General features: G+C 39.4%; 1 protein-coding gene across 2 annotated transcripts in view; it reads left to right on the plus strand.

The window, feature by feature from the left end:
* pou2f1b (POU class 2 homeobox 1b) overlaps positions 1–23,048 on the plus strand; it is a 39,947-nt gene extending 16,899 nt beyond the window's left edge. The window contains exons 2-14 of one of the 2 annotated variants that reach the window (XM_057852693.1): positions 3,080–3,145; positions 3,374–3,465; positions 7,970–8,149; positions 8,233–8,350; positions 8,436–8,527; positions 8,638–8,811; positions 12,307–12,448; positions 12,567–12,712; positions 12,819–13,025; positions 14,721–14,832; positions 17,754–18,090; positions 18,193–18,257; positions 21,763–23,048. In XM_057852693.1, coding sequence (XP_057708676.1) covers positions 3,080–3,145; positions 3,374–3,465; positions 7,970–8,149; positions 8,233–8,350; positions 8,436–8,527; positions 8,638–8,811; positions 12,307–12,448; positions 12,567–12,712; positions 12,819–13,025; positions 14,721–14,832; positions 17,754–18,090; positions 18,193–18,257; positions 21,763–22,034 — 2,003 coding nt within the window. In that variant the 3' untranslated portion in view covers positions 22,035–23,048. The remainder of the gene's footprint in view (positions 1–3,079; positions 3,146–3,373; positions 3,466–7,969; positions 8,150–8,232; positions 8,351–8,435; positions 8,528–8,637; positions 8,812–12,306; positions 12,449–12,566; positions 12,713–12,818; positions 13,026–14,720; positions 14,833–17,753; positions 18,091–18,192; positions 18,258–21,762) is intronic. The other variant, XM_057852694.1, reaches the window with a different exon arrangement.
* The last annotated feature ends 3,840 nt before the right edge of the window (positions 23,049–26,888 follow it).

The following is a 26,888-nucleotide window of genomic DNA, read 5'->3' on the forward strand; positions in this document are numbered from 1 at the left end:
GGTTCGCTAGGAAGGTTCTCCACAACAGAACCGTCTTAAAAAGTCTACTGCTTTAAGATGGCGGCTGTCTATTAACTCATTTAGTGCCATGTCTGTCATTTTGCATCTAGTTATATCTATGTACAGTACATGTGATATCTACCATGTCTACCATATCTACCATAACATGCGGGCGTAATTTGTAGGCTATCGGCTACAACATGTATTATTGGAGCTACCTAGCATCACGTTTTGCACTTTCTTGCCTCCTCCCTACTCCTGCTCTGCTCTGTCGTCTCGGTGAGTCCGTCTCCCTCTGACTTTTAGACCAATATAGTAACGCATAGTAACGCATGCCTTTCCGTCCTCAGTAACGGTAACGGCGTTGCCAAGATGAGAAAAGTAATTAATTAGATTACCCACTGCTGAAAAAAATAACGCCGCTAGTAACGCAGTTATATTGTGACGCCGTTATTAACAACACTGGGAATAAGTGGAGCAATTTTAACAACTTTAACAGTTGATTCGCAAAATTAAATGAATTGAATGTAGTTTAAAGCTGCTGATACAGAATGGGGACTTGAGTATTTTATTTACTGTTTTAAAATGTTAACTTAATCCTGAAATAGTCATTTATTTAAACCTGAGAGGCTTTTTTATTCAATTTTTGTAACTAATGCACAAAACATTAAAAGCATCTAATAGCTTGGGGGATTTATGGGATTTTCTACTGAGGTTGTTGGTGTGTTTTGCTTTTTTTAAGACAGTTCACAATATTATTTGCACGTTTTACTGACTGACTATGCCATTTCTGTTTGTTATTTATAATGTTTTGTGTTTGTCACTGAATAAACAGGTCAGTTTCTTGTTATCAACCGTTGTGTGTTATTCAAACTCACCTAATTCAGCTGGCTAGTTGTTATCAAGAGTACTAAAACCTTTTTCAACATGAGTCTGACAACTAAGTAAGGAGGCTAAATAACTTTAAACTTTTAACACATGCTCAGATAGGTCGGTATCTGTATCGGCCAGTATCGGTATTGGATCGGAAACCCAAAACAATATCGGTATCGGATCGGAAGTGCAAAAACCTGGATCGGGACATCCCTAATTCTAACTCTTATCTCTTGGTAAATTTATTGATTCAGCAATCCAACCTGACTGTAGCAGACTAGCAGTGATCTCTCTCTCTCTTGTTATAATCACTGGCGCGCCGTCAGCCTCTAATTACACACAAGCAACGACCCAAACGGTATAGCTGCCGGCAAAAATCATTTATCAAATTCGTTGGCAACTAATTCAGTAATCGGTTTTAATCTATTAGTTGTTGCAGCCTTACATAAAAGGATTGCACACTATCTTGGTAATAGAAAAGTAGTGCATGTAAAATAGTGATGGCTCGACATCCAAAAGAAGAGTCTGCGTGTTTGGGTGCGGTCTAGGAGATAGTAAACATTTTACTAAAGAGGCAAGGTTATTTAGATTTTGAAAGTAAACAAGGACTCTAGGTTATTTAAATATCTGTTGATTACTGATTAAACATTGCACCTCTAAACCAAACTATACAAAAGTCTTTTAGCTTAACGCTGACCTATTAGGAAACGCTAGCAGCTACTCGTACAGCAGCGGCGCAGCCTCCAGATATGTAGCTGCATTGACTTCCTATTGAATTATGACATTTGCCTGTAAATAACAGTATAATATAATATACTAATATCATCAACAATTGAATACAAGAATTTGAATTTCCGGTTACAGTCTTAAGTCTTCAGTACAAAGACTCAAGAAATGATGGCTGTGCTTCTTCACTTAATTTCTAATAACTTACCAGTACTTAGTTAAAAGGCCGATTGCATAGCTTTTATTGATGCCTTTTATTATTTACTCAACTGTCTCATAGCTAACAAAGCTTTGTGACTTCATTTGTTAACTTTCACACGGATGAAAAAAAATGAAGCCATTTTTGAAAAAAAAACAACAACTGATTGCTCATGTGAAGAATATGCCTAAACAACACAGACTATACTAGTATAGTATTACAGTATAAAAGGCCATGCATATAATGAATGATTGTGTTTAATGAATGAAAACCTCATATATAGCGGCGGTTTTTCTAGATTTTTTTTCTGTTGTATTCCTTCAGTATTGATGTCAAAGTACTTTATGCAAGTGTGGTATGCAAGTGAGAATTGTCATACACTGGTATTGTGGAAACGCTAATTTGATGTTACTTTGAAATTAAACTAAATCAAAGAAATACGGCTCACCTATTGAAAGGCCAGCCTGACAGGTACTCCCTAGATAAGTAACAGGGAGTTGTTTACTGAGATGTACTGTCACCTTGTGGTATTTTGTTGTTATTACTGAAATGTATTTAGATTTGAATATATTATGTGGCTTCAGCATTTGTCTGATAACATCATTTTGTGCCTGTAATTAATATGTTATTGATTGTATTAGTGATACTGGCCAGAGCAGCTTCCCTTGTATTCTAGTCTAAAAAGACAGACTTTTGGGGTGTGTGACTTTTCACTGCACTCACGAGCAAATGAGAAAAGAGAGAGAGGGAGGGAGGCAGGGCCACAAAAAAGAAGCGCGAGGGAAGGAAAGCTGTTAAACCCTGTTAGCGTCGCCCTCGCGCGTCTCCCAGTGTTACTCAGTGAACCGCTACTGCTGCTATTGAACTCTGCTTGCCGGCCGCTAACGAAAAGGGGACGGGGCGGTGGGAGGAGCATCGTACCGGACGCACTGTCGGTGGGAAGGAGGTTAGCCCGACAGAGGCATTTTTTTTCTTTGATAGGTTCTGCAACCATGCTTGAAAACACAGGTGGAGCTTATGTTGGTGAGTTTTTGTGTGTGGTTATGATAGAGTTAATTGTTCATAGTAGATCGGAGTGTTAACCGAACAGTTCGGATACTTAAGTTGTCACGTTTTATTGTGTTTGGATTCCAAATGGTCCTTTTTTGTTTCAGCTGCATTGGTTGTATTTTTTAACATTATGTCAAGATGAAATACATTCAAGGAGACAAGAATTGAAAGACAGTAATTGCTGTATGTTTAAACTGAATTCTGACACTGCCTCCCACATGCTTCTTGTAGATGTAAAAGTGAATAATCAGCCAGAAACTACTAAATGTGCAATGGAAAGTGGTGACAGGAACACTGGTGAGTGACCTCCATTTTTCCCTTTACTTTGCTTTTTGCCTTTCAACTTGCATAAAGATGCCCGACAGCACTACATTTTTAATGACTTAAGTATCAACCTCTCAAAATTTAGTCCTCAACTGTCTGCCATTAGATATCTTTTTCATTGAGTTTTTGTACTTTTTACAGTTGTGAAGCAAAAGCATCCTTGAACTCCCAAGATGCCTTATTGACTCTTTATATCTGCAGGGATCCAAATCAATGGATTGGATTTTCAAAGGCCAACTGTGCCAACCACAAGTGCAATCACCAATGCACACGCACAAGCCCTCCTCCAACAGGTAACATGTCTAATTTTGAAAAGGTAACAGTTTAATTCAACTACATCAAACTTGATTTCTCGAACACTTAAAAAAACAAAACAAAACAAAAAAACTTGCAGCTGTAACAAAGTGTTCTACACAAGACTCCTTTGCATTTTTTAAAATTATACCAAGGACCACAATGCTTACAATTGTTGTATTATACTGTACTAAACAGCCCCTGTGTCCAAACAACTAAAATAGTGCTACAAAAGAATATATAAAAAGCGTACATATTTTAACCACATCTGTTGATATGGTTGAATGTGCAGTGGTGACATCATGTTTGATATGCAAACAAACCTGTCCCAGCTGTCTACCGTTGCACTGAATTTCAATTTTTGTTAATTTGTTCAAACAATACTGTGCCTTTTTGCAGGAATCTACATTTACTAATTGTTAATAAATGTGTTATAATGACACATAATAGTCATGATTTAAAAATTACTTTCCACTTAACATTCTTATGTTCCAAAAACATGGTGTCACCAAGTTTTCTAGTGTAGCACACCTGTGGTTCTCAAATTTATAGGAAGTACCACTGAGGACCACCTTCAGGGCCAACATTAACTCATTGGCTGCCATTAATGGCGGTAGATGTCCAATGCCACAGAACAAGAAAAAAAAAACGGCCCAATGCCACTGAAACATGACCATTCACTGCCAGTATTCCCAGTTCAAAATAATTGGATGCCCATTGCCACTAATAGAAGGCAATGAGTTACCAAATACATAATTTCCGCCTTCCATAGGTTTCACCTGCTGGCTGAGATAATAATCTTTATACTTTATGTATCACAATAAAAAAATGTTAATTTTGCAAGATTTTATGAATGAATGATTGTTTGAACTGATAGTAACATGAAGTCACTGAGTGTGACAGAAGAGAATGGGTTCTTCTTTGAACATTTCCCTGTGATGGACGTAGGAATTTAAGTAAAGTTTGAAGAGGTTTGCACTTCTGCGCTCTTGTATGCACACACAGGCAGATGGAACTGATTTAAATGAGCCCCGGCTCCTTTGGCGTCGCCAGGCAACAAGGCAGATTAATCAAGCCTGTATGGTAATTAGCTGCTCCCACCGTTGCCCGGAAACAGATGGCAGGAAATATGCAAATCTATGCAGGATTTACATGCACCGCATAACAGCTATTTTAATTAGCAATCGCAGTGCCTCCCTTTCCTCGCCCTTCCCTTGTCTCAAAAGGCTGCGGCACATTTTGAAGTGCTCGCTCGTGCACATCTTTGACTTCAAATCCTCTGCCTCGCACCGAGACTTCAGATGCTCACAAAAGAAGATCAGTTTGGAGATAGCTTCATTTTTTTTAAAAATCTGAATTATACATGATGTCAAGCCTCTTCAGACGAAGTTACCAAGTCAACAATCCTCATTGTGTGCCTCTTCCCTTCCACTAGTCAAAGTCAGAAGACTCTGGAAGCGCGCTTTCCACCTCCGTCCAGCAGAGCGTGTTGCCTCAAACCCCGCTCATGTTGGCCGGGGGTCAAATTGCAGGAGTAAGTGGCTTTTTGCCTCCCAAGCCTTGATTCTGTTTCTCTAAGGCAGGTTACCTCTGCCCCCCATCTGCCTGCTCCATCTTTGTGGCCTTCTTACTTTCTTTGAATTATTTCTGACGCAAAACATTTTCGGCGCCAGCAGGTTAACCACAACTGGACTTAGTGGCTACATTTCACAGCTGATGCTATCATGTAGTTGCAAAGACTAGTTAGTTTGATGGACGGAAACGAAATTGCTGTGCATTTGGATTTCATAATTACATCATGGATGTTTGCACTTATGCTTGGTTCAACTGCATGAGTCCACTCCCCATTTTCCTGCCTGGCCTCATTTGTCTTGCTGTGACAGTATAGAAAAATCTACTTTGATACCTTTGTGAAAAGTTAAATTAGAGTGGATGGAACTGTAGTATACTGTCAACCCTTTGAATGGTATTCAATAAGTCGATCAATTTCTAATCACTGGTTTTTAATCTGCAAGACAATTGTATTTCCTTAAATAGTGGCTGTATATGCTGCGCCCCATTTAGACTTCGGGTGCACTAAGGACAAATACCTCCCTCCATATGTACTGTATTTTTGTGACTCTATGTGACACCTAATTATAAGTTAAACCAGCCAAACAACTCACAATGAAGTGAAAAAAACATATGTGTCACACCAAAGTATAAATCATATTTTACGGGAGGAATTTATTTTCTCAGAGACCAAGAAAAAAAAATTGCATTATACTCTAATTGTTTACCAAACTCTCCACTTCACTCTGGATCACTACCAAATATTAAAAAGTTTGTATCGTCAGTATCACTCCTGAACAACTCTGCCAACTACAGAAGTCTCAGCCGCCATTGTTCAAAAACAAAGAATATATGTTGCACCTGAGTACAAATTGCAGGCCAAGCCAAACTGTTAAAGGAAAAAAAAATAGCCCAGAAAATACAACACTTATAAAATTTGTATGTAATTATCTTAGGTCAATGCTGCATGATTATAACTAAAATGATAATTGTGATTATTTTTTAATCGCTCTTGTAATCATGATCATTAATCTAGATTATTTATTATGTCAGGGGAAAAAATCTGTATTTTCCCTGCAGTAATTTCACCTGAGAATGTATGAACTATTATTTTTGACCAAAACAACAGCATCTGATAAAGCTTAATCCCTGATTAAATTTGCAGTTGTAATAATTAACTTCCCTTTGCAGTATTAATGACAGCATGTTGTATTATCCCAGAAGACTGACATGTAGCAGGGGCATTACAGTGTCGTGTTTGTTTTAATGTTCTAAACCGCTACAAGACTTGTTTTTTTTTATTTCGTCAATACAAGGGCTGTCCCAAACGAGTCATTTTCTCCCGATTAGTCCGCCGACTGTTTTTACGATTTGTCGACTAATCTAATTTTTTATTTATTTATTTATTTTTTTTAAATACAAATTTAGCAGTGAAATTTTTGTTGAAGCTTATTGATTTACAAAAACATTTTGGAATCCTTAAAGTCTATATTGAATTACAAATAAACATGTAAATAACAATAATAAATCACAAATAAACAATGAGGTCAAATGCTGATAGTATTAACTAATGCAAAAGAATGGAATGTAAACAGATTCAGAACACTGACTTTGCCTTTCCAACATGATTCAAAACAATTCTCAGATAAAAATATCTAGCATTAATATTATAGTATATTACTATATATAATAGTATTCTAATATTCATTGCCAATCAGATTTTTGGTAAAGGGTGTCCTTTTCAAGCTATTAATAGCATAGAGTCTGAATTCTGAAGTATGCGGGATTAACTCCAGAAATTGTTATTTATATGACAAACATTATGTGCTTTTATTTTGAAATATTCACAGGAAGTACATTTGCTAAACCGCTAACTGTAACCTTTACACTCCGCAAAAAAAAACATTTTTTGTCATTGCATGTGGTGTCAGTAATATATAAATATATTTTTAAAATTTTTCGTTTGATGTTATGATGTTAACCAGAGATTTTTCATGTTTCAAGTGTCACCTTTTAACCGCAAGTTTGCATTGTGGAGAAGACTACCAATGTTTTATAGCAGGCTAAAGTATTTTTTTCCCCCATTAGCCTCAATGTAGCAATGCTACCGTTTACAGTGTTTAATATGTAGCTGTGTCTCCTTATTTTGTATGTCTTTTGTATGTCTGAACTTTCATTCTACGGTGTGTTGATGACCAATAAATATCTGTAAAAGGAACTGGAGTCTCATATGCCATCAACACGCACGCACAAATGTATGCCCGCACGCACGTGGCAATAAAACACAGCCGTGAAAATGACCGCCCTCATTTTTATTTACCGTGCGATAAATAGACTCATTGCACATCGCGACAGGCTTAGCAACTTCAATAAAATATATCGTTAGTTAGATGGACTTCCGATCTGCCAACTTGTTGTCTCCTGTCGTCTTCCAAAATTACAACTGGGTGACGGCACTGTAGGTGTTCATTCACAGCCCATTCATTAACCGTCGACTGGATGCTGTACTCGTCGACGCATTTATTTCATCGATGACGTCGACTAGTCGGGACAGATCTGGTCCATTCCTCTTCATGTCTGATACGTCACCATAATAGTTCTGATGTCTTTCGGTTGTAAATTAGTTTCAATATGAATAACATTTTTATTTATTTCAAAAACATAATCTATTTACAAGTAAAGGCTCTTTAGTATCTGTACTTATACAAGCCACTATTAGTGGAAAATGTACACAGATTTTTTTTTTTAACATATTGAAGACAAACCCTGTCATAATTTTACCTGATGTTTTTCTGGTGCAATCATGTTCAACTCTGCACTGGTATCAAAGTCAATTTAAGTTTCATGAAAGTATGACTACTAATCAATCCATTTTCAAGTGAATCGTATACCATTTTCACCTTTCAATTATCCCTTTGTTTATTTGTTTTGTGTTGCTCTCTTCTACCCTAGCTGACTCTGACCCCGGCCCAACAGCAGCTGTTGCTCCACCAGGCCCAGGCTCAGCTCTTGGCTGCGGCCGTACAGCATTCAGCCAACCAGCAGAACGGCACTACTGGGGCCAATATCTCAGCCTCCGCAGCCACGCCCATTACCCAGCTACCCTTGTCACAGCCCATCCAGATCTCTCCTGTAAGACACAATTACTGTTCAAGTAGGACCGCATGATATGGGAACACATTTTATACCTATATACGTTGTTGTCCTTATGGCAGTTGCAGCAGCAGAATTTAAGCCTGCCCCAGTTTGTGCTGGTACAACCTGGCCACCCGATAGCCACACCTCTGCAGCCCGCTCAGTTCATCATCTCACAGACACCCCAGGCCCAGCAGAGTAAGCAGAACAGCAGTCACGGGGGGGGGGGGATATAGTAAAAGAAGCATTTTTAAAAATTTTCCATCCCCTGGCTTTTGTGTAGGCATATTGCAAGCGCAGAGTCTTCTCACTCAACTACCTCAAAGCCAAGCTAACCCCCTGCCAACGCAGCCGAGCATCACCCTCGCAACACAGGTTTGTTGGTGGTATTCCACTTTCTGTGTTTCCAAATAAACATGTTTTATAACACTGTTTGCACCTTAAGTTGAATCTAATTGCCACATGTTTTTCTTTGTAACGTACAGCCTGCAACTCCTACCCGTACCACGGCAGCCACACCCATTCAGTCGCTGCCCCACAGTCAGACACCGCCCAAACAGCTTGATACGCCCACTCTGGAGGAGCCAAGTGATCTGGAGGAACTGGAACAGTTTGCCAAAACCTTCAAACAGAGGCGGATCAAACTAGGTTTTACACAGGTACCTATTGCATAGATGTACAGCAGGGGTCTCAAATTTAGTTGATCTGGGAGCCCGTACCAAAATATCGTAATTTTCGGACTATAGGGCGCACCTGACTTTAAGCCGCCACCCACCAAATTTGATAGAAAAACGGCATTTGTTAATAGAAAAGCCACACTGGAATATGAGCCACAGCTGTCCTCACTGTATCATGGGATATTTACACCAAAAGATATTAAGCGGTATTACTTTGACAGCAGCATCATAAGACTGTCATAAGACCAAATGAAACCCATGAAGCTTTGTAGCCAATTGGTTCAAAGCTTCATTGCTTCAAGGAGCTTCATTTAGCCATCACTGCTGCCACCTGTTGTTAACACTGTTGTCATCCAACATGCCTCCTAGCATTCATTGCAGCGCTACAGATGTAAATTACCGTCAAAATTCATGTTCTGTGCTAATTATTTCTTTAGTTATTGTTCTAGTTGTTTCATTGATTACTGGTTATGGTATTTGGTAACACTTTGACAGTGGCGCCATAGGACGGTCATAAGACTATCATAACTATGACATGACACTCCCATGATCATTAATAATGCTTATGACGGATGTCATTGTGTGTCATTCGGCAAATTATCTTGTTTTTGAGTGGATGACATAAATGGAGTTAGTGACATAATTTGCTGGAGGACACTAAATGACAACCGTCATAAGCATTCATTAATGCCCATGATAGTCTCATGTCATAATTATGACGGTCTTATGGCAGTCTTATGACCCCGCTGTCAAATAAAGTGTTAACTATAACCCCAAATAAATCAATAAATAAGCAGCACTGGACTTGGATTCAAAATGAGTGAAAAAATTTGCGGCTTATAGTCGAAAAATTACGCTAGGCAGAAAAGACAAGACTGAAAAAGCAGTTTCTGGTCTTGCACTCCTATATAAAAGAAACTGCTGTATTTCAAGCCAAAAGAACCATTGTGTTTGATAGAAAAATATGTCTATATGCTGCCATAGCAGATTCATGGCGCATTAAGCCCTCGAACTATTTTTAATTTGTCCGGTTTTCCCTGGAAACCCACGTTTACAGACGTCCCACAACCACTTTTGTTTCAACCCAGCCATAAAACGAAGGTTAATTAATTATATTTATTATTCAAAATGTCTGTCATTTTTAGCTTAGAATCATTAGTTGGTCTAATTTCTCCTTTTTAAAAAAAAAAAAAAAAAAAAAAACCTTTAAAAAATTATTCACTCGCATAAATAAAAAAAAACAAAATACGTCACAATGAAAAAAATGGTGTCTGTAAAAAGTCACGGATATCTACCTCATACCCACATCTTATATTGCAGTTCCTGTGCATTGCAATTTTCTCTGTGTGGTAATATACATTGCGGAATGCCCCTGTACTCAACTAAAAAATATTCCATCTCTCACTTTTCCATGGGTATTTTGGTTGCCAACATTTGTCTTCACTGCAGCAATGACTGCATGCCAGGATACATTTTCCTTCCACCTGGTGTTCTTTTAGAATTAAATTTCAATCAAGTTACTGTCACTAAGGCTACATTCACACTGTAGGTCAGGGGTCCCCAAACTTTTTCCTGTGGGGGCCACATAACTTTTCCCTTCTCTGATAAGAGGCTGGGGTCAGTTTGGCGATTGCAGGAGTGCCTATGTAAATGCCTATGTAAAAGATGTAAAAATGTATTGTTTTTCAGAAAGCCACAATCAAATAACCCTTTTTGGATTCTTCACTGAACAAAAGTACATAAAATAATAATATATTATATAATAATAATAATAATAATAACTGAAAAAGAGGGTTAATTTGACTGGGGATCCCTCTGTGGGTCTGTGGTATAAAGCCGGCGACGCTATGGAGTTGTGACTCCGATCAGAGAATCAACAGGGGACGTTCAGGATTTATTTGTTTCCTTTAATGATGATGAAAGGAGTATGAGATTTATTTTGTTGTATTGTGGTTTCTGTGAATACAAGATAACCATATAACATGTCAGTAATATAATATATATAACCTATGAACATATACTGTATTATAAACATATCTAAATTAACAGGAACAACATTAAATATAATATAAATGAAATACACTGCTTACATACGTAATGCATACAATGCTAATCATTCACAATAATGAGCATACACATTTAGCAGGAAAATAACAATTTAGATAAGTGAATTGGCAACAAACAAAATTCAGCCTCCAGCATGTAGCCAAAGGGGCCAACGATTAGCATTAGCGATTAGCGCTAGCGGCTAACGGTTAGCACACGGCGGCTAGCGGTTAGCCCGTGGCGGCTAACGAATACAAGGGACCATAAGCAGGTAACTCATCTGCCAAACGTGTTTATGCACTGCCAAGGCACACTTCTGCAATATACCCAAAAAAGTGACTCGTGCACGTGTCGCTTTTCTTAAAGAGCCAGCGTAGTAACAATTAAACTAAAGCACAAACAGGCAATGGGGCTTTCCTACAATAACACTATTAATTAAATAGATAATAACCAAATAACCCTCTCTGGGTTCTTCACAGAAAAAAAGCCAGGAAATAAATAACACTATTGAGGGGGAAAAAAAAAAAAATCAAAATGCTCTCTGGTATTGTTCATGGGGCCGGAACAAATGTGGAGGCGGGCCGTGTCCGGCCCGCGCGCTGTAGTTTGGGGACCCCTGCTGTAGGTCAATCTTATTTCTTTGCTCATATATGCAATCACGTACTGTAGATGTTTTTTTTTTTTCGTGCAATGTGAACAGTCCAATTCCGATCTTATTTTTAAATGAGACCTGGACTTGATATAAATGGAATATCTATCAAATGCCTCCACGGTATGAACTCGAGCCCTGCGCATGCGACCTGTGCGTCATGAAAAATAGTTATCACTGTTTGAGAAACAATGAACGCAAACGAGCAATGGAGGACGATGGTGCAGAATATACCTTTTCTTTCATGATACCATCCGTTAAACTATCAGGTTAAGAAAATGTTGGCTCTGTTAGCATAATATCCTCAAAATTGTAACGGCTTAGACCACCTGAAGTGACTGTATTTAATCGAATAAACACTGCGATGTGGCAAATTGTTACAGTGAGTATGCATGTGACATTACTGACGCATTCTGTTAATCTACAAGTGGCATTTTTTTTTTGCAACGAACAGCCACACAAAATAATCTGAAGTGCTGTGAACATAGCCTAAGAAACTTTGGCTAACTACTTGACAAACACTGCTGAATTTATTGTAAGCCTGAAATATGCTATCTTGTACTATAAAAGATTAATTAATAAATAAAGGTCAGGGCAATGACACATGGGCTGCACAAACGTTTAACTTGGATATCAAGAAAGTGGCAGCAAATTGCTATTCTATAGGCTCCAATTGGCCCCCCGGGCCACAAGTTTGAGACCACCTATGTACAGCATTGTATGCCTCCTGGTATATTGAGGCTTTCTTTTGCCTAACACATTGCGTCCCTCTCTGTGACCAGGGGGATGTTGGCCTGGCCATGGGTAAACTGTACGGAAATGACTTCAGCCAAACAACTATTTCTCGCTTTGAGGCCTTGAATCTGAGCTTTAAGAACATGTGCAAACTCAAGCCACTGCTGGAAAAGTGGCTTAATGATGCAGGTTTGTCCCTGAACCTCCTCATATGTTTTTATGCGCACTGCACGATGGTTATTGACCTCTTGATGGTTCATCGGCTTTACCTCGCTTTTCTTGCGTTGCGTCGGTGCTGTTTGTGCAGAGAACCTGACTTCTGACCAGGGGCTGTCCAGTCCCAGTGCCCTTGGCTCTCCAGGCATGGGCATTGAGGGGATCAACCGCAGACGGAAGAAAAGGACAAGTATTGAGACCAACATCCGCGTGGCCTTAGAAAAGAGCTTTCTGGAGGTTAGAAACCAACCGCATGAGCGACACACTACATGAAACAATGGCAAAATCGCTGTAGATGATAAAAGATGCAGCTGTCTCAACTGACCTATACTGACAAGGTCAGTCTGGCTTTTTTGCCCTCTTCAAGCAGAACCAAAAACCTACCTCTGAGGAGATCACTATGATCGCTGACCAGCTCAACATGGAGAAGGAGGTGATCCGGGTCTGGTTCTGCAACCGCAGGCAGAAGGAGAAGAGGATAAACCCCCCGAGCACAGGCAGCGTAGGCGGAACCCCCATCAAAACCATCTTTACACCCAGTAGCCCTTTGGTGAGGAAGCACATAGCACAAGAAATAGGCTCAGTTTGCTCATTTGCCTGTAAATTCCTGTTTCCTTTTGACAAATGGTCTCATCACAACATCCATTCGTTATCCTCAATTAGTGCATTATTTATTATAACTAGTGTTGCACCGATACAATTTTTTGGCCCCGATACCGATACCTGGCTGTGCAGTATCGGCCGATACCATACCGATACCACCCCGTTTATATATATATATATATTCCCCCCCCCAAAGAGCTACATAATTGGATGTAAAATAATTGCTATCAAGGCTTTGTCAGGCTGTTGCTTACCTTTGCAAAATAGGAAAATGACTAGTACAAAGTATAATACTAGCCCAACAGTAAGAAAGTAAAAATAAGTTCATAATAATAAACTCTGAATGAACTGAGTAAACTTTTTTAAACCTCTCAAAGGCCAAACAGTGCAACTTTCATGAAATTATTGTCACATTCTGCTGCTGGTTAGATTGTGTTTTGTTGCTGGGCTGTTAGTGGGGGCGTTCCTGACGTCGCACCTGAATCCAATGCAGGTTCATCAACGCAGCATTTAAGCACGGGTGAGCTCAGAGAAGGCTGCCGAGATATTGGCTTTGCTGATCGCCATTTGACATCTCGCACTATAGTCTTGCTACATTTGCTTGTTACGCCCCTGCATTGGGGTTTTTTCTGTTAGTGTGCTGCACTCGTTTGTAACCTCTACCCTGTGCAGGTATTTGAGTGTTTTTATTTTGGCTTTTTGGCTCGCTGCCTATCGTCTTAGTTAACCTTCGAGTTTGTAGTAATGAGCTCCGTCGACCTGCTGTCACGGACTCCTTTTGTTATTTCTACTATCCCGCGATCGCGTGTTATTTTTTGTTTGCAATCATTGAACCCTTGTACGTATCCCCCGCTTGTTGTTCGCTTCGAGGTCCAACCTTGTTTCCGCATTTGCAGATGCTAACAATTATAAGTAATAATAATTGACCACATCATCCCGTCTCTCTATTAGCCTCCTTTTTTCGGGAGGGGGGTGGGTCCCTTATTTCTATTTCTGAAAGGTGGCAACCCTACTTTGGAAACCGTTCCCAAATTACTGCAGCATTTCTTTAAGTAAAAGACAAAGTAAAGTTGACGTAGTGAACTGACCACAGATTGTTTCACCGGTCCAGCGCCCTTCCTCTGGATAGCAGTCCTGCTTTTGCAGGCTCAAACTCGTGTTCGTTCACGTTTCGTCTTCAAATGTTTTATCAGGTTTGAGGTATTGAAACTGGCCGATTTAACTCCACATCTCGAAACTTTCAGGCCGCAAATCTTGCATGCAGCCATTGATTTTAATTGACGGGATTTTTTATTTTGAAATATTTCCCGACCGCCGACATGTCGGCGCCGCCAAGCGGCCTTGTCATTGGTCAGGAGTGGCTATTGGCCCGTTCTCATTGGTCTGGAGCAGGCCAATAGTGATAGCTGCTTGGTGTTCACGTGTTATCACACAACACAGAGACAGAGTGTAGTGAGCGCCAGGAGGAAAAAAAAAGGCTGCGGTCAAATGTTATAATAATGGACCGGTAAATGGTATCGGCGCCGTCTTTGTTGGTACTCACCGATACCACCATTTCGGGCCGGATCGGCGCCCCCTGCCGGTACTAGTATCGGTATCGGTGCATCTTTAATTATTACTATTCAATTTTTTATTTTTCAAGGTGGCCAGCACAGCGAGCCTGGTGAACAGTCCGACTATAAACACGCCCACCACGCTGACTGTAAATCCAGTGCCTCTCACCAGCACCAGTGTCTCCAGTTTATCCTTTACAGGTATGTGTGTTACAGTAAATACCACTAAGGTCGAGCACTGTCTTTTAGATGACATTGGTTAACTTATAAAAACAGACAATTGAAATAACAACAACAAAAAGCCTCCGTAGTTATCAGCTTACCAATATGATCTTGTTTTTTAAGTCAAAGGTTTACAGTGTGCATGATATCACTCATGTCTGCTATAAGCCAAATGAATGATAAGGAAGCTTAGCTTGATTGTAGATTCTCATCCATGTGTTTTGTTAATTGGTTGCAGATTAGAAATGTACTATGAAGACACTGCATTGAATAAAACTGAAATAAAAAAAAAAAAATCAATGTTTTGTCTCAAAAAAGATTTAAAAACAAATAAAATATGTAATTAAGCACAATGTAAAAAAACACCAGGTCTCAATTATAATCTTGACTACATTTAAGAAAATAATAATTATAATCATTATGATCGTTAGTTATTATTATTATATAATGTGTATATAGGCCTGTCGCGATATCAAATTTTAGTGTGCGATAATTTATCTCATAGATTATTGCGATATTATTGGGCCCCCACATTTTTTTAAAACTAATTTACAATAACACAGTGAGAATACAGTATATTTTAATAGATCAAGTACACCCATTTAAACGCGATAAATGTTTACTCTTAAATTCAAAAATACTTTTGAGAAATCACAACTATAGACAATAGACCATGCCTCCTAAGTAAAAGACAACAATATTAATACTGCACAGAAACACAGAATAAATAAAATGTGTTTTTCAAGAAAAAAAAAATTGCACTTAATAACTTAAGCGTTTAGGCAAATGAAAACTTTTCCCCTCATAGCTTCTGCTATGGCATAGGTGTCAAACCAGTTCCACAAAGGGTCAAGTGGGTGCTGGATTTTGTTCCAACCGATACCGTGCAAACGGTTCAACCAATGAATTTTCTGTTGAAACAAGCAGCACCTGTCAAAGTTTAAATGGTAAATGGTAAATGGTGTTATACTTATATAGCGCTTTTCCACCTTACTGATTATCCATGTAAGAGATCAGATTGGTCAAGAGGTGTCTTCATTGGTTGGAAAGAAAACCTGCACCCACTTGGCCATTTATGGAGTCAGTTTGACACCAGTGTGCTATGGTGTTCCATAGGGATGCAAAGATACAGTTAAGTCACGGTTCGGTACGATTTTCAATACGTGGGACACTATTTTCTATTCGATTCAATACAATACATTTAATGCTCTGGAAGGGAAAAACGTATTTTTTGTTTCTTATTCTTCTTCTTTTTTTTTTTTTTTTTTTTTTTTTTTTTGCTAACGACCAAAAAATAAAATGCCATCATATAAACATGCATTTTAGTGCATAATATTTATGTGCTTACTTCTTACTGATCTGAAGAAATTTTGTATAAAAGTGCTGAGAACAATCTTTACTGTTTGTAAAGTGAGTGGGGGCACACTGTTGATTGCTATAGCTCTCTTAGCAGGTAGGTTTACTACATGAGCAAAACATCCTATTTGTGGTCCGAATCCATCTGGTTCACGTACTGAATTAACAATATTTGCAGTATTATCTATAGTCACTGGTATGGATTGATTCTGCCTGCTTAACTTCCATTCAGTCATGCGGTTTATAATTCATCGATGTAGTATATGGACTACGTGTCCCATAATCACTCTGGGCTCACGTAGCCGATGGCATGGGACATAGCACATGTAGTTTGATATTTCATGATATCGAGTGTGTGCGCGCATTAAAAAAGCAAACGCCACAGAAGTCACGTCTGCTCATTACTGCACAACACCAGCATATAACAATCGACTTTCATAAACAGGACGAGTTTGAAGCACAGCGCTCTTAATTTGCCACTCAATGTACATCATGTCCATTCAGCTGTCTGTTGTCAAAGCGAGGTTGTTCGTAGCAGCCAAGTCGGTAACAATGTTTTGGCGGACTCCGTTGTAATTATCCGCCCATTCTGACAAATGCGTCTCCAGCAAAAACAGAAAATCGCCTAAACCAGTGGTGTCCAAACTATTCCACATAGGGCCTCAGCGGGTGCTGGATTTCATTCCTACAAAACAAGACGACATCTTTACACCAATATTGTGTCTCACAAGTGTAATCAGTGCACCATTTACCATTGCATTAAGGTGCTGTTTGTTTTAGCACAAACTTCATTGGTTAAACTGTCTGTGCTCGATTGGTAGGAACAAAAACCAGGACCCACTGCGGCCCTTGAGGACAGGTTTGGACACCCGTGGCCTAAACCATTCAGCGGGCTCCGGCACGCCGGAGATGGTCCGCAGTCAATCCAGAGCACTGACGCGGATAGGTTGAACAAATACTGTATAATGGGAACGGATTGGCTCCGGCGCTATTTTTTGCCCGACCTGGAACGAAGATGCATTTTGCGTAGTTTGTAACAAGGACTTTTAACACGAACTTTTAACAGCACATCTGCCGCACGCACGTGAACGCGAGGCGATAAATCGCAGCGAAAAAATTACCACCTTCATTTGTATTTATCGTGATATTCGCATATTGCGACAGGCTTATGTGTATATTCATACATAGACACACAAAATACACACACACATGAATAAAAACTGAAATACTTTCTGGTTATTGACCCCAATAACACTCTAAAGTTGTCAGTTTATTCATTTATTTTTCAATTTCCTAGCTCCTTGCATCTCATTAACAGTGATAGACATTCAACTCTTTTAACCTCGGAGGACTGGCTCAGAATGAGATTTTTCAGAGCCATCGACAGTGCTAGACCAGTTCAGTTTGATTTGGGCTTCCAGCCTCTCCTTGACAAAAATAGATTGGCCTTCTAGCGCTGTCAATGGCAGTCAATGAGTGAAATGAGTGCCTTATAAAGGCTTAGTTTCCATAGTATAAAATGTACTTCCCACTTTCCTTCCAAGGCACGACTGTTGGAGTCACAAACACCGCATCTGTCATCTCCACCACACCCATGATTTCCACGGTAACCAGCTCTCCATCACTAAGCCCGTCCCCGACGTCTGTTCAGTCCAGCACCGTGGAGAATAAAGTCACTACTCAGGCGCAGACCATCGTCACCCAGGCCCCGTCGTCTATAGGTAGCACCCTGGGAACTGGCCAGCTCATGGTGGCCGCCTCCGGTCTATCCACAGCATTTCAAGGAGGTGCCCAGTTGCCCACCAGCGCTAGCTTTGCAGCTATGGCTGCCGCAGCAGGGCTGAATCCAGGATTAATGCCTGCCTCCCACTTTGCTCCAGGGTTAGTAGTTCCTCACTATGAATTAACTCCTGTTAACACGTTGATAGTTTTCTTCCATAGTTTCCAAATGATCTATGTATATTCTTTTGTGTGTTTTTTAAGTGGGGCTCTGCTTAGTCTGACTCCCGGTGCCCTCATGAACAACAGCACGCTGGCCACCATCCAAGGTGTGTATTACCTATATTTAATTTCCTATTAGGTCTACAAATATCTTCTGTTAGGATTCGGATAAAATGATATCTGGTTGTTGGCTGATGGTAATACATGTGATTATATGAGTGTGCAGCAGAGCCCCGATTTTAAACCTTCTTACAAGTCATGTAAAGATGTTTTTCTCAACATTATTTAAAACAGAATGCAGCATAAGGGAGTATTAAATTGACGAAAAAATATCTATCTCACAAATGTTTTACTGCATCAATTACATTTTTGATAGCCAGTGACAAGGTTTTGTACTGGTGCGAGCCTCAAGGCTTGCTAAATATCTCAAATGATTAATAAAATATCGAAACAATTAAAACAGTTAACCAACACGACTTGAATATGTATATGACATAAAGAAAAATGACATTCCACTACAGTGCTATTGAGATACATGTATTCCCTTGCATACTGAAAGCTAATTTAAACATCCCCTCCAGACAGACAATATAGCCCTGTTCCGAATTGTAATTTGTGTCTGATGGATTTTCCCCACTATAAGTTTAATCACCTCATTAAAATGACATCTACACGTTCCTGCCTCATTAAAAATACAGAACCCAAGAATATGCAAATAACAGTTCCAAGAAAAAGGTCAGTTTTTGGACGCAAGGTGTCTTATCCAGAGAAAATTCCAGCATTCACTATTCTGTCCCATTGAAGCAATTATTATTTTATAAATTTATTTACGTCTTGAGGTAGGCTTTCTTAGACTATTTTGAAACTTAGACGACAAAACCTGCCCCTGAATTTCAGCAATTAGAATATAGAAGAATATAATACCTGTCTTATGCACTCACGAGACATTGGACGTCCCAACCAACACTTTAAAATAATAAACCACAGGCAAAGTATTCTTCCTCTAGCCAACACACACCCTAACAAATAATATATTATAAATAAATAGTATAAATAGTAGGTATCGACATAGACTTCATAATGTATTGACGGGACAAGGAGCGCGGGGCCGATAAATTGGAGGCCTGCATTGTTGGCGAGGCCATCAAAGCTGACCAAGTGGAATCACAGACAAAGAGCGTTTTTCATCAAAAATTCTTGTGAATAAAAGCTTAAATTCCTGAATTCTTTATAGATATGGATGTAAAACAGTCTTGATTCTTCATTAAAAGCAAAAAAATACCTGCAGTTAGCATTTATTTTACGTGAATATGTCGAAGTGCAATGCTAGTCTGTTAGTGAATGTAGCTAGCGGCCGCCTTATGTAAACAGAGCTTTTCTGGTTAAAATTCTTGTAAATAAATGCTTAAATCCTCGTATTCTTTATAGATATGTACTTAAAACGGTCTCGACTCAGTTAATAGCAAAAAAAACGTGCAGTTAGCATTTATTTTACGTAAATATTGCAAACTATGATGCGAATGCAGTCGCGGCTAATTTCTCCTATTGATTTTTTTCACAATGTTTCAAAATGCATGCTTGGTACGAAAAATGTGATAATTACCTTGAATCATCGAACAAATCACTCCTGAGACAATCCTTCCTGTTTGTATGCGGTTCAGCTTTCGTACTTTTTCAACAGAAATCTGGCCGGCGTTAGATCGCTGCGTGCGCGTGTTTGTGAATTTCTTCTCCTGATGTGGGCAGCCCCCTACTTGAATGGGAGGCGCAGTGCATGACCGATCTGACCCGTCAATACCATTATGAAGTCTATGGTGTCGATATTTCATAAGTTAACATAGTAAGGTACAGTATACAGTGGGGAGAACAAGTATTTGATACACTGCCGATTTTGCTGGTTTTCCCACTTGCAAAGCATGTAGAGGTCTGTAATTTGTATCATAAGTTCTCTTGAACTGTGAGGGACGGAATCTAGTACAAAAAACCCAGAAAATCACGGTGTATAATTTTTAAATAATAGATTTGTATTTAACTGCATGAAATAAGTATTTGATACATTACCAACTAGTAAATATTTCGGCTCTTAATTCTTTTTTAAGAACCCCTCCTGTTCTCCACTCATTGCCGGAAGTAACTGCACCTGTTTGAACTTGTTACCTGTATAAAAGACACCTGTTCACGTGCTCAAACAAACAAACTCCAACCTCTCCACAATGGCCAAGACCAAAGAGCTGTGTAAGGACATCAGAGATAAAATAATAGACCTGCATAAGGCTGGGATGGGCTACAGGAAAATAAGCAAGCAGCTTGGTGAGAAGGTAACAACTGTTGGAGCGATTATTAGAAAATGGAAAAAGTTCAAGTTGACGGTCAATCTGCCTCGTTCTGGGGCTCCATGCAAGATCTCACCTCGTGGGGCATCACTGATCATGAGGAAGGTGAGGGATCAGCCCAGAACTACACGGCAGGACCTGGTCAATGACCTGAAGAGAGCTGGAACCACAGTCTCGAAGGAAACCATCGGAAACCCATTACGCCGTCATGGATTAAAATCCTACAGCGCACACAAGGTCCCGCTGCTGAAGCCAGTGCATGTCCAGACACGTCCGAAGTTTGCCACTGACCATCTGGATGATCCAGAGGAGCAATGGGAGAAGGTCATGTGGTCGGATGAGACCAAAATTGAACTTTTTGGTCTAAACTCTTCTCATTGTGTTTGGAGGAAAAAGAAGGACGAGTACAACCCCAAGAACACCGTCCCAACCGTGAAACATGGAGCAGGAAACGTCATTTTTGGGGCTGCTTCTCTGCCAAGGGTACAGGATGACCGCACCGTATTGAGGGGAGGATGGATGGGGCTATGTATCGCCAGATCTTGGCTGACAACCTCCGTCCTTCAGTGAGAGCCCTGAAGATGGGTCATGGCTGGGTCTTCCAGCATGACAACGACCCAAAGCACACAGCCAAGGCAACTAAAGATTGGCTCCGTAAGAAGCATCTTAAGGTCCTGGAGTGGCCTAGCCAGTCACCAGATCTGAACCCGATAGAAAATCTGTGGAGGGAGCTGAAAGTCCGTGTTGCCCGGCAGCAGCCCCGAAACCTGAAGGCTCTGGAGAAGATCTGCATGGAGGAGTGGGCCAAAATCCCTGCTGCAGTGTGTGCAAACCTTGTCAAGGACTACAGGAAACGTTTGGTATCTGTAATAGCAAACAAAGGTTTCTGTACCAAATATTAAGTTTGATTTTTGTGATGTATCAAATACTTATTTTATGCAATTAAATGCAAATTTATTATTTAAAAATCATACACCGTGATTTTCTGGGTTTTTTGTACTAGATTCCGTCCCTCACAGTTCAAGAGAACTTATGATACAAACTACAGACCTCTACATGCTTTGCAAGTGGGAAAACCAGCAAAATCGGCAGTGTATCAAATACTTGTTCTCCCCACTGTATGTATTTATAGGTACGAAGTTATATACAGTTCATGTCTATGTCGGCGAATGGGGATGTCCCTGTCCATCAAAACTTGAATCTCCAAGTAAAATCCACTGACTTAAAATTTCAAGTTATGCCAACTTTGGTCATTTTTTTACCACCTGTGTCTTCTCAGCGCTGGCATCGAGCGGCACAATCCCAATAACAACGCTTGATGGCAGCAACCTGCTATTTGCCAACACAACTGGCAACAGTGCATCCAACCTGGTCACCACGCCGCTCTTCCTCAACCCCCAGAACCTGTCGTTGCTCACCAGCAACCCCGTCAGCCTGGTGTCGGCCGGGGCAGGTGGGCTGCAGGTCACCGCCGACGCCCACCACCAGGTCTCCGCGGCCGCCGTGCCTGTGCAAGCCACCACCATTACCACTGCCTCAAAGGCGCAGTGAGTCCGGCTGCTTCCGGGATTGACGCCCTGTTTTATTCAGCCGTGCACTGCTCTCCTTAGACACGGCGAATTAAATGGGCAAGGTCATATGAATTTTTTCTCAACGCTTCACTAACAAACACACATCTGCGACATTGTATCGCTTATCATTTAATCCTCTTTTGCTTTCACCCCCTCAAAAAAAAACTCTTTTTATGATGCTTGAACATTTTTTTTCTCCAACAGTAGCCAAATCGGGACTGTCTCCCCTCAAACCAGGTTGAACATTTTTCCCCTAAAATCATTGAGCTTAAGGGACAGTTTACATGGTGACACTCCGAGAATATGACAAATTTCATATTTGCATTTATATGGTTCCGTCTCCATTCGAACAATGTCGCAATTCCACATGAAAAGGATGTAGTATTCATGCCAGGCCCTAGTGGGCAGTGCAGATTTACAAGGCGACAGCCAATATTGCACTAAGACAGTAACAACCTCCTCTGCCCGAAAGACAAAATACCCGCCCACTCCAAGCAATGGTATTTTTCTTCTGCTACAAAAGGCACAAAAATGGAAACATTAAACTCATTTAGATTAAAAATATCATTAAAAACAGTAAATTAAAGCCGACGTTCGGCCTTGTTCGGTGTTTTTAATGTCTAGTAGCAGCAGTGCGCACGTCCAAAGTGACATGTGCGAGTGCTGACGTCATCGGCGCGACAGCTTTCCATTGATATGGTTGCGGAGTAAGCTCCGCAATCGAATTCTTCCACTTTGGAACCCGGAATCAAAGGTTTGCATTTTCGCCGACACCATATAAAGACGAGGCCATTCCGCAACACAATCATTGTGTCTTGGTGTCGCAGAGTCACCATGTAAACTGCCCCTCAGGATTTTACTCCAAACTTATTGCTAAACTCATAATACACATTATCACTAATGGAGATCACCTTTTTCTTGTTTTTGTTTTTTTGGACAGGCCTATAACTCATATCAATTTATTTGAGTTTATTTTAATGTGTGTGTGTGTGTGTAAATATATACAGTATATATATATATATATATTGGATTTTTTAATATTGTTTTTTTTTTTTTTTTTTTTTTTTTTTTTTCAATTTTCCCAACTTTGCAAGTCTAATAAGTTAAATTTTAAATCTTTTTCTTATGTGGTTGTAAGGCTTTAAAAACAAGTAATAAGTGGCCGATCTAAAGGTTATCATTGCTTTAAGGCGCGCAGGAACCCTACGAGTCTCTACAAGTTTCTCTTTCTGGAAACACTGACTTTCTACAGCCTCTGCGCTTGTGTAAAATGGTGTGGATTGTAGACACTGATGGAAAATGACTGAACATTTTTGTAACAGCTTTAAAAGCACGTGGAGTGAAACAATACGGAGTGCAGACGCGTGTGTTGTGTAAAGCTCAGAGTGACACTGAGACTTAAGTAACCAAATGATCCACAAGGCTAAGATCACCTGTCAGGGGGTGTGCTTGTCGCACTAAATGTATGGTGATATTGGCTAGATAATTTTTTTTTTAAATCTTTTCTTTGTAATGGTAGTACCGTCGTATCTACTTGTGCACAGTATCTGTACCAAAAAAACTGGATTGATGAGCTGTTGTGGGAGAAATGACCTTTTCTCTTCCCTCTTGATATACCAAAAATATTTGTTCAAATAACTGTAGGCAGTGTAGTCTAGTCAATATATTTATGAACAGAGTCTCTCTTCATTTTGTCAGTGAACTATAAAAATGCAATAGTTTGATCATTTTCCAAAGAATATCTTTTTTCCCACTCTTTCATAGATTGTAATTGGCAGTACAATTCATCAAAAAGCGAGGGATGGGCTGGGTTGGAGCATGGCAAACTCGCTTCCTATTTTTATTTCATTGGGCCTCGCCCTAACATTTGCTCCGAGAGCCGTTTGATGGCTTCTGTTTTAACTGTTTCAGTAGCAGCTTTTGGGCATCTGTGAAGCAAGAAAAAAAACATTTTTGCGGGCGTTTGTACAACTATTTCAGCCATAAAACAACAGCTTGAACCAAAGTGGTTTTCCTCAGTAGCGACCGTGCCTGTCTGAGCACTGCAGTTGCTATTCACAAATGTCAGTACCTGCTTTTCTTGATTTTTTTTTTTTTTTTTTTTGCGGTTGTAAATTGATGGATTTAATAATGCTAGCTTTAACAGCCTGCTAATTCAGGTTTATACCTTCATTCACGTATCCTGTGAAGACTAGGTTTAGTGGCTCTGTTGACACTAGGGATGGGCATTGGTAATGAAGAATTTGATGAATAACTCTTTCAGTGCCATTGACAGTGATAGTCATCCAATCGTGTAGCTCTTTTCATCCTTCTGCTGTAAATTTAGTTTGGCACTAGTACATGTCCAATCCATTTGAACTGGGAGGGTTCGCAGTTCAGTGTTCATTCACTGCCATCCCTCCCCTGGACGTCTTGCTGTCAATGGCAGTAAATTAGTTGGGTGTATCTTGTCCTGAAGGGGCAAAATGGAGTGCACTAATTGGCTACAACCAGCATATGTACCATTCATATTTGCTCCAATTCCTTTCATATATAGATTTTTGCACAAATTGCTGAAGTACAGTATAGTATGGCTGCCACAAATGATTTTGAAAGCTGACTAATTTGCTATAAATCACGCCATTTTAGTGTAAATACTCTGGGATTAACATTTCCCCTAGAACCCAAAACTGAGCTGAAAGTTGAATTAGATGTATCATGTACCTGTAACATTCCTTTCCAAAGCAAAAGCAGATGTTTGTAAATATCTTTGTTTGATAAATTACAAAGCATTCTGCTGACTTTGGGGGCGACAGCAATCTAAGAATATTTACTGATATTTCGTTGGTTGCAATTGACAGTGATAGATGGACCACAAATGCTTTAAAAATAAAGTGTTTTTACATGGACCTTTACATTTCAGTATAATACCACAGTACTGAAATTAAGGAAACAAATCAACAGCCTTCCTAGTGCTCTAACAGTTTTAACGTTGGCTGCCATTGACGGCAGTAGATGTTCAATCCATTTTGAATTATGAAAATAATTTGATTACCATTAAATTGTGGATTACTCAATTAATTGTGGCAGCCCTTAAGTACAGTTTAAAAATATATATATATATATTATCCCTAACTTCTAACTATGGGGTGTGCAACAAGACTCATATGTAGGCCACCACATCCTTTGTGTCATCTTGTTAAAATATTATGGATTAGGGGTTAAACATGTCAGGGCTAGGCAGTTTCAAGATCAAAGATTAGCTCTAAATGATTAGCAGTGTCATATTTAATCGACATTAATATACGCAGATGCAAACTGACTAAAGTTTGACTGATGTTTAATTGATTTTTTAGCAGTCTCTCAAAATAGTCCAATGTTGATAGTTTATTAAACTCCAGGTGAGATGCTGTAAAGCTAAACACACATAACAAAAATATATACTGCTATGGTGAACTAAACTACAAAATACATTTCATTTTTCGAATACCTGCTAGCCTAATGCTAATATACAATGGTAAAGTCCATTGTATATTGTAATGTAACAGTTAAGCAAAAAATAATAATAAAATAAGTTTTTAAAAAAAAACATGACATGAATGAAGACCAGAGTATATGGGGAAATTTTTTTTTTTTTTTTTTTTTTTTTTTTTTTTTTGACTGGTCACCCAGCTTTAATAACCATTGATCAAATGTTAAGACTAATTTACTCAAATGCCCATCCATAGTAAAAAAAAAAAAATACTGCAAATCCAATCATGACTACCGGTTGAAACAACATGCTAGCATTGCTGCGCCCCAAAGCTTTCCCCAAAACCAGCTTGGCTTCTATTAGTCACTGCAGCTTTTGGGCTGAGTACTGTTATGTGCCACACAGTCAACTCAACTCCACACAATAGCATTACTGTTCTACTGCTTCGAACTAACAACATAGCTGTGATTAGGGAAATCACTGAGCGTGTAGGCAGCAAGATGTCCTCTTGTACTTCTTTTCTGTCATCGACTAATTTTGACTGAATATACCTCAGCAGCACTTAAAAAGAAAATTCACCTTTTTAGATATTTCTGTGTTTAGAACTGTGTGGAATGTAGAAGTCAAGTTTGACTTGCCGTTCACACTTTATACTGCTACATAGAAACCATGCATAATAGGACAACTACTGCTTTTTCTAGTACTACTATTTAGTTTCTCTTCGTACGTTTCATGCTGATTGACGAAGAGATTACTCTTGCCAAAGTAATAGCCTTTCTCTTTGCAGCTCGGCTGGCTTATGGCCGCCGACGGAGGCCGTTTATAGTCACGTGACATTCAGATGCGTTAGCTAGACGAAACGGCGCCATAGGATGTTACTGATATATTTATCTGAAGAAAGACCTAAGAATCTGAGAAATGTCCTTTTCTTAATAATATACATATATATATATATATATATAAACACGTGTAAGATATTCATATTTTATATTTTAACTAGTATGTTAACAGGACTGAATGTAGTGTTTCACTCAAAAGAATTTTCCCCCCAAATCTTTTTTTTTTAAACTGTTAAGACCAAAAACAAAACAAAAACACTGCGGTGGGGGCGCCAGTCAATGTCTTTTGGGGGCGCTGTGACGCACAGGTCCTCTGGTTGGTAGAGCAGAGGCTCTGAAGTATCTTTTATTTTTTTAAATTTATATATTCGTGTTTTTAGTTGAGTCATTTTGGACTTAATTTGCTGTGCTGTCTTTAACAATCATTTGTTTTTATTTTTATAACATTATGCCTTTAACTGATTTGTATAGTATGAGAGGGCACGATCACTGGCTTTCATTGTTTGACGAAGACTATAAATGTTATCATTTATGCCTTATTGTT

The sequence above is a fragment of the Corythoichthys intestinalis genome, chromosome 12 (genome assembly GCF_030265065.1).
Source record: "Corythoichthys intestinalis isolate RoL2023-P3 chromosome 12, ASM3026506v1, whole genome shotgun sequence".
Classification (NCBI taxonomy): Eukaryota; Metazoa; Chordata; class Actinopteri; order Syngnathiformes; family Syngnathidae; genus Corythoichthys; species Corythoichthys intestinalis.